Source organism: Giraffa tippelskirchi, chromosome 5 (assembly GCF_054371585.1).
Source record: "Giraffa tippelskirchi isolate mGirTip1 chromosome 5, T2T-mGirTip1v1.2.pri, whole genome shotgun sequence".
In the NCBI taxonomy this organism is placed as follows: Eukaryota; Metazoa; Chordata; class Mammalia; order Artiodactyla; family Giraffidae; genus Giraffa; species Giraffa tippelskirchi.
In genome coordinates this window covers 135,305,187-135,322,545 of record NC_137279.1, presented here as the reverse complement: position 1 = coordinate 135,322,545, position 17,359 = coordinate 135,305,187, and the positions used below count along the sequence as shown (strand labels likewise).

Genomic DNA, 17,359 nt, shown 5'->3' with positions numbered 1-17,359 from the left:
CGTGCCCTGCAGCCCAGGGAAACAAGGCGGCCCGTTATTCACTCTTGGGGCACCCGGAGAGGGAGGGTGGGGGAGGAAAGAGGGCAAAAGAGCCATGCAGAAGGAGGACCGGAGGACACTTACCCGTAAACGTTTGCACATTTACCCTTCAATCTGTCAACTTGAGTTGCTCTGCAGCTCTCAGCACAGGAGGCGAGAAGGCAACGGGAAGTTTGGGGTTTCTGGACCTTCCTGGAACAGGACTTGAGGAGCTGCTCTTCCTCTTGTCTGATGCTGTCGTTTACTAGCAGTCACACCAGGACATAGTATAGGGAAAGGCTGTGCACATAGGTTACTCCTGTCTCTCCGGGCTCCAGCTTCCCACCCACTCCCACAACACACCCCCTGCTTTAAATGGGCAGCTGACGGTGAGGTTCTGTAAGCTTCTCCTCTGAGGCAAACTCAACCTCCAAGATTCCCCAGATGAAGTCCAGAAACAAACCCACACACTCTTGTTAGAAAACTTTAATCTGATTTTTAATGGAATCTCTGGAATGGTGTGTTTGTGAATGCTGTGCTGCACACTGAATCTCTCTGAGCTCCCCTTTGTCCCCACCCCCTATACAACTTCCATAAAGGAACAAGGTGTATACATGAGCCAGTTGGATCATCTGTTGTAATTTCATTTTTAAATTATGATAGACAGATTGCATGAAAAACAAGGAATTCCAAAGAATTTCCTGCCCTGGGAACAGAAGTTAAGTCTATATTTAACAACATTTGAAGCTGTCAAGAATGCTTTGTGGTTGGATAACAGAGGCAGAAAAATGTTAAAAACGCAGGCTACTGCTATACCCAAATATGGAAATATTGTTACGTCTGGTGTCTGATTCACCATCTGGAAATACTTACAACCATGAAGTCAAATAGAAAAGACGCCGCAACAGAAGCCAGGAACGCTCCTCTCCATTCTCTCTCCACTGCCTCCTCCCACCCTGTACTGCATCTACTCCTAGTCACTTCATTATGGAGGAAACAATACTGAAACTCTACTACAGGAAAAAACAAAAACGTTTTCTAAATAATAACTGGCGAGTTGACTTGGATAGGGCCCAGAAAACCTGATAGTTTATTGTCTTGAAAAGTAAGACCCCCTCCCAACTAAACCTTAAAGATCCTATTCCCTCTAGTAAAAGCCACTTAGACTTCTGGAAGAGCACTTTTTTGAATGAATGAAACTTAACTCTTTCCTGCCACAGTTCTCTGCATTGGAGAATGTTTTCATTGCAGCAGGTCTTTATTGTGTTTATCAGTCATTCACAGAAAGTTACAGTGAAGGCCTTCTTATGCCAGACGGCTCAGTCATTTAGACTGAACAGCCCTAAACATTACAAAGGACAAGAATTTCTCCTAGAGCACATATACATGAGAAACTGGCATCATTACTGTATATGTTTTTATGAAAATTACACAAGAAGTGTAGTTTTTGAAACTTTGAGGGACCATTTGTCAAGCACACTAATGGTTTTTGAAGTTCAAATAATTTGCTTTGTAAGGGGTCTTCTACTGAATGTGTTGCTGGTAGAAAAAGATCTTAAAATTGCCAATTTTTTTTTTACTACAAAATATTACATCCTAAGAGTCTAATTTCTCTGTATTTAGAGGGCAAAGCATTGCAATTCACTTGATTGGTCCCAGGAAAGGAGTTAAAACCCCCTGCAAAACTTTCCGTGTCAAGGAGTCTGTTTTCTCCAGAGATCCATTGGGAACAATGGTGCTGGAATCTGGCTTGATTTTGCTGTAAATGCAGGTAATGATCTCAATACAAATCACTTCACGGTAGTCCTCTACGCTTCTGGCTGTCTGCTTAGTTAGCGTCGCCTCCCGCCTGCGGAGGGAGACTGGAAGGGCTTACCCGGTCTCCTGCATCCGTGAGGAAGTGTAAGACAGCCTTCCGGAGAACTCCCTGCGTTCGTTTCCTCTCGGACTTCCAACCCAGGCAGTGGGCTGGAACTTAAGTGGGAACCTCCAAAAACAAACAAGTACGACGTACCAAAGGGGCGGGGGGCGGAAGAGGGAAGACCTCTGTCTGGAAATCTGCCAGACAATGGGGGAAGTGGATTTTTTTTCCCCCCTTCTCATTCATAAATGCCACTGCGGGTATTAATTTGCAATATGTTTAACTTGGCTAATAAACACCATGCCAAAGCTTTGGACTTGATCAGAGCACGCCTCTATGAAGTCCTCAAATAGAGTCCTGGCTCCCTGACACTCCCCCTCCTCGTTCGCCTTTCTCAATAGATAACTCGATTCTCACCTTCGCTGTAAACAGGCAAACAGCTCGCTGCCTTCCCGGGTGAGGGCTTCCAAGGCTGCGGGGTCAACTCGGCATCACCAAACAAAACGACTTTTGTCCCTCCCTCCAGGTCCTCCCACCCTCCCAGTCCAGGCAAAGTTCTGAACTCGCCCCCCTCAGCTCTTCCACCACCATCACCATCATCACGCCAAGAAAAGCCCTCCCCAATAGAAGTCGTTATTTAAAGTGGAAAAAACGGAAGATTGTTTTCTTGACGGGTCCAGGACAAAAAAAAAAAGTGCAATGGAGCCAGGGGAGGCGCTTGGCAGGAGCCCGCGCCAACCAGCATTCCTGAGATGTTTGAGAATTCTGGAACGCACAGACAGAGCCGACGTCACTGCAACACGCGGCGCCGCGACCGGCCCGTATAAAAGGCGGCCTCTGGGCGCTGGGGCAGACCGCGAGCGAGAGCGCCCCCGAGCAGCACCCGCGCCCTCCGCTACTTCTCGGCCAGGATCTCGGGAGAAGGACGCCCGCAAACCGCTCGCCGGCCCGGCCCTCGCCTCCCCGCCGCCCGGCCCACTACCCCAGCCGAGCCGGCTCGGCCGCTGCACTCTGGTGTGTTGGCGTCTTTGCCTCCGCGCTCGTCCGGACCACTCCTGCGCGCCACGATGAGCTCCCGCACCGCCAGGACGCTCGCCCTCGCCGTCACCCTTCTCCACTTGGCCAGGCTGGTGAGTTCTTAGGCCACCGCTTCCCCGTCCGCTCTCACAGCCCCTTCCCCTTTCCCCGGACGACCCGCGGTCGGGAAAGCTAGACTCCAAATTTCGGGGGGCGTTTCGGGATAGCTCTTTCATGAAGCCCGCCCTGAAGTCCTGCCGGGGGTCTCCTGGCGTTCGCCGCTGCCCGGGACGGCCGGGCTGGACGGGATCAGAAACCCCCTCCCCTGCCGCCCGGGTCAGACACCCGCGTCCCTTCCTGGGGCGCCTCTCCTGCGTACCCCGCGGAGCCTCACGCGTTTCCTCACCCCCTTCCAGGCTCTCTCCACCTGCCCTGCCGCCTGCCACTGCCCCCTGGAGGCTCCCAAGTGCGCCCCAGGAGTCGGGTTGGTTCGGGACGCCTGCGGCTGCTGTAAGGTCTGCGCCAAGCAGCTCAACGAGGACTGCAGCAAAACGCAGCCCTGCGACCACACCAAGGGGCTGGAATGCAACTTCGGCGCCAGCTCCACCGCTCTGAAGGGGATCTGCAGAGGTAAGAGGCTTGCGGTTTGGCCCCTTTTAAAAAAAAGAATAGTCCCCGAAGTCCAGAAGTTTAGTAATTTTGAGACCATGTATGGTGATGCTTTGTTGTTGGTAGCTTGGCAGAAAGGCACATGATTTCAGCAGTCTGGAATGCAATTCAGTGTGTCTGGGCCCAACGAAAAGCGCATACGGAAAAGTGATTCCTGACTAACTTATTGTTCTGGTCTGGAGTCTCCGGGGAATTGTAGGAAACTTTACCATAAATTGAATTAAGCAGCAGAAAATATGTATGAGTTTCAGGCAGTAGTTCGGAATCTTACCTTTATCCACCCCTTCCTTTCTTTTTCGGTGCTCTTTGCAGCTCAGTCGGAGGGCAGACCCTGTGAATATAACTCCAGAATCTACCAGAATGGGGAAAGTTTCCAGCCCAACTGTAAACATCAGTGCACATGTATCGACGGCGCCGTGGGCTGCATTCCTCTGTGCCCCCAAGAACTCTCTCTCCCCAACTTGGGCTGCCCCAACCCCCGGCTGGTCAAAGTTACCGGGCAGTGCTGTGAGGAGTGGGTGTGCGACGACGACGGTGCCAAGGACCCTATGGACGACAGGGAGGGCCTCCTGGGCAAGGAGCTGGCCTTCGATGCCTCGGAGGTGGAGTTAACGAGAAACAATGAATTAATTGCATTTGGAAAAGGCGGCTTCCTGAAGCGGCTCCCCGGTAAGTTAAGACTGCGACCTTGCACTGAACCCTATGCCTAGTCTGAAGCTTTAGAGAAATGAGAACTTGAATTTGTTTGTGTCGGTGTGTCTCTGAGAACTCTTCCCTCTTGTTTGTCTGTCTAGTTTTTGGAATGGAACCTCGCATTCTTTACAACCCTTCTTCACATGGCCAGAAATGTATCGTCCAAACAACTTCGTGGTCCCAGTGCTCAAAGACCTGTGGAACTGGTATCTCCACACGCGTTACCAATGACAACCCTGAATGCCGCCTGGTGAAAGAAACCCGGATCTGTGAAGTGCGGCCTTGTGGACAGCCGGTGTACAGCAGCCTGAAAGTAAGTGCCTGCTGTGCTGTGGTGTAGACTGGTCCCCTGGGTGTAGACGGGGTGAGAAGGGAACTTCTCTTCCAAGAAAGAAAACACTAACTTCCCTTCTCTTTTCTTACAGAAGGGCAAGAAGTGCAGCAAGACCAAGAAATCCCCCGAACCGGTCCACTTTACTTACGCTGGATGTTCGAGTGTGAAGAAATACCGGCCCAAGTACTGTGGTTCCTGCGTGGACGGTCGCTGCTGCACGCCTCAGCAGACCCGGACTGTGAAGATGCGGTTCCGCTGCGAAGACGGCGAAATGTTTTCCAAGAACGTCATGATGATACAGTCCTGCAGATGCAGCTACAACTGCCCGCATGCCAACGAGGCCGCCTTCCCCTTCTACAGGCTGTTCAATGACATTCACAAGTTTAGGGACTAAACGCGACTTGGGTTTCCAGCACAAGGGTGGACAAAGTGGGGAGAGAGGAGTGTCAGAATCACGGAGGCATGGGTGGGGGCGGCGGGGTGAAGGGACTTACGGTAGAAGGGAGGCATTGCTCATTCTTGAGTAGTATTAAGGTATTTCGAAACTGCCACGTGTGCTGGTGCACATGGACACTAATGCAGCTGCGATTGGAGAATACTTCGCTTCATAGTATTGGAGCACACGTTACCGCTTCATTTTGGAGCTTGTGGTGTCGATGACGTTCTGTTTTCTGTTTGTAAATTATTTGGTAAGCGTATTTTTCTCTAGGCTTTTTTCCTTTTGGTTTTACAGTTGTAAAAGGTAATTAAGATTAGTTGGACAGTTGAAACCTTCATCCTTTGACAGAAGTAAATGGGAAGGGGGTCCGTCCCTTTCTGAAGGTGGCACTCTGTGAGTGTCCGTGAGAGGCAGCTATCTGCACTCTAAATTGCAAACAGAAATCAGGTGTTTTAAGACTGAATGTTTTTATTTATCAAAATGTAGCTTTCGGGGAGGGAGGGGAAATGTAATACTGGAATAATTTGTAAATGATTTTAATTTTATATTCAGTGAAAAGAATTTATTTATGGAATTAATCATTTAATAAAGAAATATTTACCTAATATCTGAGTGTATGGCATTCGGTATTTTTAGAGGATGTTCAAAGCCATTGGGGACAATCTAGTTTATGCATTCAATCACTGAAACGAGATTTACCGAGTGAGCCAGGAACTGTTCTAGTGCTTGGGACAGAGCAGGGAACTAACTTACAAAAATCTAACAATGATTGCTTTTATAAATTTGGTAGAGAAAAACCTTGGCATTTAAAGTAATCTGTTTTAAAAACACATATTGAACCCCAGCCCTTGTACAAAGCACAAGAAGGAATCTGAAGTTACGTTTGTGATTTAAATAATAATAACGCTTTATTTTCATAAGAATTCAAAGCGTAAGGGTCTCCATCACCCAAGCTCTTTGAGGTGGGTATAGTAGAGTCATTTATCATTTTAATCACTAGGTAACTGTGCAGGTCCCTTTAGAGAGGAGAGAAACTTTAATGAAAACAGTCCATAACTCAGGCTGCCCACATCTAAAGCCATGGGCAAGATTTAAATATGGTTGGATGATGTGTTATCAGGTCACCTGTTCATATTTTTCTAGCATCATTCCTAAAACCTGGGAGAACGACAAAAATTCACCCATGGTTGGGGTCAGAGAAGAAAAATCTTACATCTACAGAAGTCAGTTTGTTTTCATTGAATGAATTTGAAGCATTGACTTGTGTTAATCCTAATAAGGCGATGATTAGGTAAACATGCTGTTAAATGCAAAGGAATGCAAGGAATTTCAAGTACTTTTCCAATAGCATGAGGACCATGCTACCCCACCCCCTTTCCTTTTTATAATATACAATATATTGAGGCAGGAGGGAGCAGTTAGATAGAACTGGCTATCCAGAGGGTCAGAGGCTAGATGCAGTGCATTCCTAAAAGGACCTGAATTGTAGGTCTAGGAGAGGTTGGGGAGGCTGCGTCAATGTTTGTGAAAATGCTGGTAGCTAGTTTTAGAAGAATCACATCTTAAGAAAGCACTGACAATAAACGTTTTATAGGCAGAAGTTTCCCTTTCATCAAGCTTCTTGGCTCCTGTTCAAATCCATAGTGAAATATTTCGGTCTTCACTTAGTTAAGAGAGTACTTGAATCTTTAGGCAACAAGAGGTGCTTTAAAAGGGGAGCCGCTTCTGGGATCTTGTGAGTTTTCAAAATAGTTTAATATTGATGCTCCATTAAGACCTACAGAAAAACACTGCCTGAGCAGCTGTTTTAAAGCCTTACTGAAATACATAACGTTTCAAGTAAATGTGATAGCAAAATCTGTGGACAAAGGCCTTCACTCCTTTGACTCTGACAATGTCTTGCCTTAAATATTATAAACTTTGCCTACTGAGTAGTCAGTTTTTCTTGCCTGAGGCATCCAAATTTTAAGATAGTTGGAAATTTAAACACCACTTGGCTCAGTCTTAGATGCAGTTAAACTTGTCAGTGCAACAGAACATGTAAAACATAATCAAGTTGTGAGGATTTTTGGTGCAATATTGTTAAACAGACATCTGAACCTCTAGGCAAAATGTATGCATTCACAGGCACCAATCCTGGTATTGTCTTCCAACATTAGAGCTCAGCAAATTGCTTCTTACATGAAGATTAAGGAGCAATATTTTATAGACCTGTTAAGTATGTAGGGAGGTAATATTTGTCTTGTGCTGTGCTTAGTCGCTCAGTCGTGTCTGATTCTCCGCAACCCCATGGACTGTAGCCCGCCAGGCTCCGCTATCCATGGGGATTCCCTAGGCAAGAATACTGGAGTGGGCTGCCATGCTCTCCTCCAGGGGGTCTTCCCAACCCAGGGATGGAACCCAGTTCTCCAGTATTGCAGGCAGATTCTTTACAATCTGAGCCGCCAGGGAAGCCCAGTATTTGTCCATTGAAGTTCAAATGTGAAACATCTAGCATGGGAAAATGCTAGATCTTTGATCATTAAACTTATCATAAGAAATACACTAAATGATACACAAGTGCTGATTCAATGAGTACTTAATTAATTTTAGAAAACGCTAATAGACACAAAATATTTGATTTGGCCATAGAAAAAGAGTGAGCGTGAAGACATTAAAAGTAATTGAGAATGAAATTATGCAATTTAGAACATATCAGTTTTATCTAGGTCTAAAATGGAACATTGCCTACTTCAAATATTGAGAAAACAAAATAAAAAGCCATGCATTGCAAATGTGAAATAGAACATATTTGTACCCTCTACACATGGGTTTACCTGATAGCTCAGTCAGTAAAGAAACTGCAGGAGACCCAGGTTTAATCCTTGGGTCAGGAAGATCCTCTGGAGAAGAAATGGCAACCCATTCTAGTATTCTTGCCTGGAGAACCCCAAGGACAGAGGAGCCTGGCAGGCTACAGCCCATGGGGTGGACTAAACCACCACCACACGTGGTAAAGATCTTATGTTGCAACCACTTTCCAATCTAAAAGATTCTGATGTTCTTGAGCTATTTTCTTGTTTTGTTTTTGATAGAGATGTAAGCCTTAAGAGTTATAAAGTGATCCCAGAATCCTAGGAATTTAGTGAATATTAAGAAATATTCTTTGGGACATTTAGCAGGCAAAAGGAGAAGAAAGTGGCAGAGGATGAGATGGTTAGATAGCATCACCGACTCGATGGACATGAATTTGAGCAAATTCCGGGAGATGATGAAGGACAGAAAGCCTCGCATGCTGCAGTCCATGGGGTCACAAAGAGTTGGACATGACTTAGTGATTGAACAACAAAGCAGCACAATAAGTAGTCTCATGGTGATGATTCTCACATAAGCACATGTGCTATCCTCTCTGTAAAGAGATGCAACTGAATCAAAATTAGCAAAGTATATTTTAGTTATTTTACCAGTACAGTGACCAGATTTTATATGTTCACAACCTCTTCTCCTGCCTTCTGGCACTATTTGAAAGTCACTTGAGCAATAGCAAGGGTCCAGTGGGACCACAGTACAGAATAAATCTGTGTTTTAGGCAGAATGGCAGATGATGTTGTAGAAAGAATCCCAGACTAGAAATTGGGAGACATGTCTTTATCTTTTACACTAGCTCTGCCATTAATTTACTGGGTAAGCCTGGGTGAGTTTCTGGATTCTTCTCTCCTGTTTTAAAATGGAACTTCCCACATTTTTGTCACCAAAAAATTTTTTTTTCATATATTCTCTTTAATACATTGACTCCCATACCTTTAAATCTTTGCCTCCTCAAGCAACTGAATGTATGAAGCAAAAACTGTTCACGTTTGTCTGTGGGCAAAAGCACTCATCTCCATGAAGCCTTTGAAAATATAAAGCCCTCTTTATTTGCTAAAGCCCTCCCGGTTATAGGATGTGACAGTCCCTGGACCTTGCAGGTTGTGGGTCCATATTTTTCCTCTCCCTATATAGCCCCAATATCTGGACCTTTTTAAATCCCTGCCCTAAAAAGCTTATTCTTTGAGACAAAGCACATTGTGATGCATGACAGTGATACATGTGTCCTGTGAATAGAACAGACTTACTTGTAACTTTATTGCTGGTGGGAAACACTTATCAACGTAATCTAATAAGGTGAAATTCAATTAAACAAGTACTCAGGTGCATTTGTTAGTACTTTAGAGTTCTCATGTATTCTGCTCGTTTATTCTGAATCCACCTCTTTCTTAGTCTAGTGCAAACATCCAAATCTAAAGCATTATCATCTCTTGCCTGAATTACTGGAATGGCCCCTTCACTTGTGGCATGCAGTATTTTTCAAAGGTGGCTGCAATCATGTCTTCCAACCCACATGCTCTTCAGCAGTGTGACCCTGTTGCTCTCCAAAATAGATAGGGTCTACTTTTCCACCCTCTAGGAGCTGGGTAGGCTTTTTGACCGCCTTGACCAATGAATATCTAAGAAGTCATGTGATATGGGGCTAGTTTCAAATGGTGCACTGGCTAGAAGCTCCTATTTCCTTTCTCTTCAAAAATGAGCTTCCATAAAAGAATTATAAATACCCTGAGACCAGAAGACTGAGAAGCCCATGCCACAGGGATAGGCTTGAGAGGATGAGATGCCATGTGGAGAGAGAGGAATATCAGGGAGCCCTTGGGTACCACATGTGTATGAAGACACCATCTTGGAAATAGACCCTCCAGCCCCAACTGCCTCACAAGCTGACGTCTTGTAAATCAGAGATGAGCTGCCTGTTGAATCCTTCCCAGAATTCTTGACCCATAAAATAATGAACAAACTAATATGATTATTTAAGGCCCTAAGTTTTGAGTGTTGCTTGTTACATGGCAATAGTTAACTGAAACATCACTGGTTTCCAATCTTGACCACCAGTGATCCATTTTCCTTACAGGAGCTGGAGTAATTCTTTAAAAATGTAAATCAGAAACAGGTCAGTCCTTGACTTAAAGGCTCGATGGCTTCCCATTGCTCTTGGAATAAGATTCAACTCCTTACTTGGCACACAGCTCCTGAGAACATTCCTGCTTCTTTCATTTACTCACCGTAAGTGGAATTTATGGTGCTCCACTTGCCCCTTCCTCTCTGAAATAAGCCATGTAAGTTCCTCCTCAGGACCTTTGCACTAGCTGTGTTCCTCTGCCCCAAATGCCCTGCTCCCTGATCTGAACTTTTTGCTGTCATGCAGGTCTCAGCATCAATGCTACATTCTCAGTGACCTTCCCTCCCCACCTAGACCCAGTCCAAAGTAGTCTACATCAAAGTTGACTGTTTTAAATATTAATTGTATCTAAAAAATACCATCAGGGTAACATCTAGACTTTTGTTCGACCCAACAAACCAGCATCATAGTCTAGCCAAGTTAACACATAAAATTAACCATCACGGTGCTTGTGTCTTTTGGGAAGAAGAAATTCATGTCTTCTCTCTAAAACGGAATGCATTTTAGCAGTCAGGAAAAAGCAAAATTGTTGCTACATATGCCTACGATCCCTCTAGGCCGGACACTGTGCTTGGGTATGTATGGGGGGGGGCGCCAGCATTGATTTTTCATTGACCAAAGGTATGGGGCACTTCAAGAAGATTTCTAGAACACTAACCCCAAGTTCCACATCAAACCAGCAGGATCCACCTCAACTGAAATGGATGTAGGATTCTCATAAAAGCTCTGGAGAAAATTCTTCTCCAAATCTTCATAAACGTGGTAAAACACAGTCCCTTACTTGCACACACTACCAGAAAGAAAACAAGCGCTCCATCCATTGGCTCATCAGGCAAATCCATGGTAGCAACACCACCACATTATGAGTGGCTATTTAACTGTTCCCACCAGATTTTAAGTCCTTTAAAGAGTTTTGTCAATGAATGCGCACCAACTAAGAATAGATTCAAAGGAGTTTGAGAGCGAGCTTCCCAAACCTCCAGATCTTCATTAAGAAGAGAAAGCAAGCTTGTCCTGCCTTGCCTTATAGCAGAGGTCCTAAGCACATGTGTGCTAAGTCGCTTCAGTCGTGTCCGACTCTTCGTGACGCTATGGACTGTAGCCCGCCAGGCTCCTATGTCCATGGGATTCTTCAGGCAAGAGTACTGCAGTGGGTTGCCATGTTCTCCTCCAGGGGATCTTCCCAACCCAGGGATTGAACACGTGTATCCTGCAATTGGCAGATGGGTTCTTTACCACTAGTGCCACCTGGGAAGCCCAGAGGTCCTGAGCTGATGACTCAAATAGGATTGGACAATAAATATGTTTTGTTCAGCCTGCAGAGAGTTTATAAAAACTGGTCTTTGTTGCCAATATTTGAAAATTGATAATTTTTTCATATTTCCATATTTATGGCTTCTTTTGAAATATTCATAGATCTGGTAAGAGTGGGCTATGGTTTCTACAAGTTAGTTTGCACAGGGTGGGAGCTGAGTTGCAGCCTCCCCTCTTAGATGGAGAAGAGATACGTGTGTATTCCTGCAGTTGATGGAACTGAAGGGCAGGCAGAGATGATCTTTAAAAATCTAGGATCTTTCTAAAAAAGGCACAACCAGAGCACCACTTTTACTATGAAAGTGCTTCAAAAAATGATTTTAGGTGTGGAAACTCTGCATTATAAGCCCAGGAAAAAATAGAGACCACTTCATTAATTTCAAATCTCTGTGGGGCTGTAAATAAGCCCCCATTCCCTAGCTTCCTTCTACCTTTCCAGACTGTGTATTTTTGTGGAGAAGTGTACCTATTCCATTTACAATATCATGTCACATTTTTTGACTGACATCGGATAAGTTGATCAAAGATATACACTGCATCCTGAACCTCCGCTGAATTTAACCATCTATTTTTACAGTAACCAAAGAGCCTTCCCAGGAGAATCATTCCAGGTAGCCAGGGGGTTTGCTCTAGAAATCTTTTTTAATGACTCAAAAATGCTTCCTTCAAGTGCTGTCACATAAATATTTTTCAGAGGTGTTCAATGAACTTCAGAGAGATTGAGGACTTTTCTGAGTAGTTACAGTTAGTAGCAGAGCAGAAGGCAGACCCCAGGATTTATTCTCTGAGCTTATCCCTGACAGAGTCATTTGGGGTGCAGGAAAGCTCTTGGGTTACAGGGATGTTTGGCTGGCTCTTGGTATCAACGTGGCTCCTGGGATTGGATCGCCAATGGATTTCCTATAGGCAAGTCAGCATCCTCAGCATTCCAGAGCAAGGATGATGCCCTTCTTCAGCAAATAGAGAATGATTCAACATTGTAAAAATGTGTATCTTCTGTGAAGCAGATTGGCTAACTTTGAAAAAAAAAAGTTGCTCTTTCATGGAAGGAGTTTAAATTCTGGGCTCATGAGCAAAACTTTCAGAGAGGTCCCGCCCACGTTCCAAATTAGTTTACTCTTGGAAAGGAGCCCATGTCTTTAATTGACTTCTTGCATTCAAAATGATACTTGGCCTTTTAAAGTGCTCTTTTTAATATTTGGCTTTTTTTTTCTTAACAAAAGAAGGCATACTCATACAAATTCAATATTATAAGAAATATAGAATGTCAAAAATGAAGGTCTCTAGCAAACCCTCCCCTTCACACAGTTCCCCACATCCAGCCTCTTTTATGTGTATACTGCATGTTGTACTTACAGGTTTGGGATGTGCCTAACCTTGTATTCATTATTATTATTATTATGAACAAAAAGGTTAGACTATACAGAGTTTTACAGTTCTTATATCTTGAAAGTCATTTCATGTTGTTGTGTGTAGTTGTCCCTCAGCCACTGTAGTGGGTTCATAAGACTTTCACTCTTTTATTTATGTGCCACAATTTATTCAAGTACTTGGCACGGGACACTGTTAGATACCCCCCTCACAGCCACACTTCATTTCCTTGACTCCTTGCTAGCAGAGCCCCAGTTTTGTTCAGGGGTTCTCTCTTCCATATGTGCAGGGAAGGAGTCCCCTGTCTCTCCCTAACCCCAGGGATTGCATCAGGGCTGGCTTCAGCCACCATAATGGTCTCATTTCCTTATCCATGATGGGCTATGATTTAATCCTGATCAGTGACATTCCAGAAAATATCTCCTGGGGGAGGGTGGTAGAGGATCTTCTGAGAAAGGATTTCTCTGATAATAAAAAGAAACTAGAAGAGGAGAGCGTTTCTTCTTTGCTGGACGTCACCTCTCTGGAGCTCAGGGAGAAGTGTCACTGACACATTAAAGATGGCAGAACAGAACGTAGGAGGCCCCTGGGTCTCTGAAGAGATCACTGAGCTGTCGAGTCACCCGACCCTCAGCCCCTTTGACATCCATACCTCTTGTTTAGTATGATAAGAAACCTCCTATTGTTCAAGCTATTTTTTTATTAAACCAACTGTTACAGCTAAAATCATCCTTGGTGTTGTTGCTTAGCCACTAAGTTGTAATTGACTTTTTTGCAACACCATGGACTATAGCCGCCAAGCTCCTCTGTCCATGGGATTATCCAGGCAAGAATATTGAAGCAGATGTCCTCCTCCTGGGGATCTTCCTAACCCAGGGATTGAAACCACATTTCCTGCATTGGGAGGAAGATTCTTTACCACTGAGGCATCAGCGAAGCCCAAAATCATCCAACTGATGACTTTACACTTGGCCCTTTTTGAGGCCTATTGATTTTATAAATAACACAAAGATAACCATATCCAAAGGAGAAGAAAGTACTCCTAAAAATGAGTGAATGAACCAACAAACAAATATTTGGCAGAAATACAATATGTCCATTCATTTACCGAACATTTACTGAGTATGTAGTACTTGACAGGCCACATATCAAGACATGGGTAACAGATGAAATAATGAGACATTGTCCCTGGCCACAAGGATGTCGTATCTAGCAGAGGTAGCAATGTATACAAATAATTATGGTGCATAGTAACAGCATTGGAGAACCTAGGACTGTGAGAGCACAAAGGGTAGTCAGAGAAAACTTCACAGAGGACAAAACATCTGAACTGGGTCTTGAGGCATGAATAGGAGTTTGCAATTTGGAATTACTTCCAAAACTAGGGGGGGAGGGGGAAATATTTGAAGCCTGGGAATGCTATCAAAGCCAGCAAAGTATTTTGCATCTCGGTTTTTGCAATGGATAAGAAGAAAAGCAGCCTTCAGCAGGGACTTACAGAAGACCTGACCTGGTGATGGGGACAGGCCGGACCCTTCTATGGAATTACCTTTGGAAATCCCCCACCACCACAGTAATAAGAGCTGCCATCCTGCAGAGGGTGAAGTAGCATTGCCACCACCAGATACAAGCTGAAAATCAGTCTGCTTCTCTCACATGACAGCCTGAATATGACAGGCTGACCTCAGACTGACAGGATCCAGTCTAGGCCTGACACACTGGTAGGTCACCCGAGGAGGCCCTTGTGACTACTTGGACCCAGGTGCGAACACAAAAAGCCCAGAGAGAAGTGGTCTGGATGACTTGGTCGCTGCCACCTGACCCTCGTGTTTTTGTGCCACAGTCAGAATCTCACAGGAGGCCAGCCCATTAATGGCTTCCAGTTCTTCCTGCAAGTGATGCTTCTTGCTAGCTGCACACAGCTTTCTCATCCAGGATCTTAAAGTCCACAGTGTGTGACATGTAAACAAAAGGCCACAGGGGCAACTCCACACTGGCTCCTGAAACCTCATCTATTCTTCCAGAACTCTCATAATTGCACTCACAGTCAAAGTGAATGTCAAGAAAAGGCATAACGAAACAGTCAAGTGTCTTCACATTCTGTGTGGGCAAGAACTATAAAGTCACTCGTAGACTTTTCGGGCTACATCAATGATAACCAAGTTAGATGGTTTGGACTGTGCTACTAGGTTGATGGGCTTGGTCTAGACCATTCCAGCTATCTTAAGAACGTATTTAACCTACACCGTCACTCTCACTATCATCTGCCTAGAAGCTGTACATCCTCTTGACACTTGCAGAAGTTACAGACCAGATCTCTTGGCATGAGATGGGAATACAGACATTTAAATAAATAGAACAGGGCAATGGTTCAGCACCCTCAACAGGAGTCACTGTTTTTTTGGGTGAGGAATGGTGAGGCCAAAAAAAGATAGGGAAGAAATCCCCTGTAACATTAGACGGACTGTAAGAAATCATTCTGAATTTGAGCCAAGAAGTCAAGACTAGCAGTCACATTGAACTTTTTTTTGTAATAAAAATTTGGCCTCCATAACAGAAGTTCATTCATTTGACATATATCTGTACATATATTTCTATCTATCTGCACACGTATGTTTATATGTGCACACATACCACACACACACAATTGTTGTTTATATTCTTGTTTGTTATTGGCCAGGCACAGGGCTGGCTCTTGGAAGGTCCAGCTGGCAGAGGACTTGCCATCTAGAAGTCAGAGATCAAACACTAATTTCCTCATTCCTGAAGGGCTGCCTCCCAGACCTGCTCCTGCTGCTTGGCTCCTTTGGTTTTCTCAGGACCCACACGGAAGGCAATCAATCAGGGCATGGCCACTACCATCTCCCACTCCCAGAATGGAGGAAGGGCAAGGCCACTCCAGCCTAGTATTCCTGGATAACTGTGGACAAGGGATATTATTTTGAACTTGTGACACACATTCTCTGCAACAGGAAACCCATAAGGTATATTCACACAGGGGCCCAATTTTATCCTTCCAACATTAAATCTCACTTGGAGTTCTGTGGCATTAAACTGTCACTTAGCACTTACATATACCCTATTTCACCTAAAACGCTGATGACTGCAAGGTAACATCACCCTTTTACATACTACTGAGAAAAACTCAGCCAATTAAACTATCCACACCATCTGCAGTAAGATGCATTGTGATTTCAGCACTCTTAAAGGGTGAAAACGTACTTTTAAGAATCAGTGAAATCCAGGGCTTGTCTTTCCCACTAGACTGTGAGTTCCTAGAGAATAGGGACACCCCTTACAATCTCCTCTGCTTTGCTGTGTCTAGTACAGTGTCACACACAGAAAGTCTGTAGCAAACACTTCTGAATGAATGAGTAGCTGATACAAATCCCATGTTCACCTGAGCAATCAATCAGTCTACTCAGGCAGAGCCAGACGGTCTAGATTGTGCCTGGTTCTTCCTATCACACCTGCCTTTGGAAAGAGTCAGCTCAGAGAGCTTGGAGGGGTCTCCTGAAACACACCTACTCCAGCACTTAGGGCAGCTCCAGGCCTGCTCACCTTAAGGCTCGGTCAACAAGCTTCTGGCCAGACACACTGCAACACCAGGCTCCCCGGGGACTATTTATGTTCCGCCTGGAAACCGGTGTGTAATATCAAACTCTTGAAAATAAAATCGGAGGTAAAGTAGACTGTGGGAGTTGGCTATTTAGAGGAATTGCTGGTGAGTCCTCTTGTAAAGTCAATAACCACCTCAGATTTATCTATTTTATGACTTTGGATTTTTGTGTATCGAGTTCCCGACAAGCAAGGCACACCCTTATATTGAGTTTCCCCACAGTGGAGTCTTTGTGCTGGGTCAGTGGCTTAAAGTGTTTTTGCCATGACTGGCCTCTCTCCCTTGAGGGTTCCTAGTCTGCTCGGGCCGCCATTAGACCAATCCCCTCCCCCAGATGCTAGGGCTTCCCCGTAGTGGAGGGAACAGATGGAAACCACAGTTTCCTTTGTTCATTTACTTTAGAATTAAGTTCTTTCTGACCAGAGCTGCATTCCAACTTGAGACAGATGGGCCACAGCGATAATGCAGGTATGTGCCCTGCATCGATCAGAGAGTGTCAGTGAGCATGCGCCACGCCAGCTGGTGTAGAAGGAAGCACTTCGCATGTTCCACCCGCGTGAACTGAGCATCTGAGACGCTCCAGGTTCTGTGCCCCCCTCCTCTGAGGAAGAAAGAGGTGAACAAGACCGTCTCTGGTAGAACTAGTTACAGTGAGCTTTGCTGGATGATTCCAGGCTGTCTCGGCCTGAAAGAGTTGTGGAAGGTTTTTACACGGGGTAGAACCTGGAAGTTGGGTCTTGATAGAAAAGGAGAAACGAGAAAGGGAAACCAGGGCTGTGAGAACAGCCTGTGCAAAGGCACAGGTGAGCAAGAGCCTGAGAAGCCCCGGGGAAAGATAGGGTTAGAGGGCTCTCTGCAGCCCCTCCCTTTATTCTCACCCAGAGCTGGTGAGGGAGCAGAAAATGGCCCTGGACCTGGCCGTAATTGCAAGGTTTCCAGGGAATCCGAAACTTGACCTCCCAGATGTGCTGTTTCCCACGAACCTGCGACTCTGTAGTCCTCTCTCTCATCCTGGTACCATGGGTGCGGCCGGACCCAGGGACAGGAAATGGTGC

At 45.1% G+C, this 17,359-nt stretch overlaps 2 protein-coding genes across 12 annotated transcripts in view; one reads left to right on the top strand and one right to left on the bottom strand.

Annotated features, from left to right (window-relative positions):
* The window catches only part of DDAH1 (dimethylarginine dimethylaminohydrolase 1), a 263,209-nt gene extending 260,816 nt beyond the window's left edge, over window positions 1–2,393 (bottom strand). For 3 of the 11 annotated variants that reach the window (XM_081490035.1, XM_081490034.1, XM_081490028.1), the window contains exon 1: window positions 124–200. Coding sequence is in view for 1 of the 11 variants with exons in the window: in XM_081490029.1 (XP_081346155.1) it covers window positions 124–141 (18 nt within the window). In the remaining 10 variants the exon portion in view is untranslated. Of the gene's footprint in view, window positions 1–123; window positions 1,869–1,894; window positions 2,006–2,296 lie in introns of those variants that run through there. The other 8 variants (XM_081490025.1, XM_081490029.1, XM_081490038.1 and 5 more) reach the window with 6 other exon arrangements.
* Window positions 2,394–2,730: 337 nt separating this feature from the next.
* On the top strand, window positions 2,731–5,636 carry CCN1 (cellular communication network factor 1). Its single transcript, XM_081490021.1, has 5 exons — window positions 2,731–3,009; window positions 3,313–3,526; window positions 3,878–4,234; window positions 4,360–4,571; window positions 4,684–5,636. Exons 1-5 carry the CDS (start codon window positions 2,947–2,949, stop codon window positions 4,984–4,986), a joined length of 1,149 nt encoding a protein of 382 aa, XP_081346147.1. The 5' UTR covers window positions 2,731–2,946; the 3' UTR covers window positions 4,987–5,636.
* The last annotated feature ends 11,723 nt before the right edge of the window (window positions 5,637–17,359 follow it).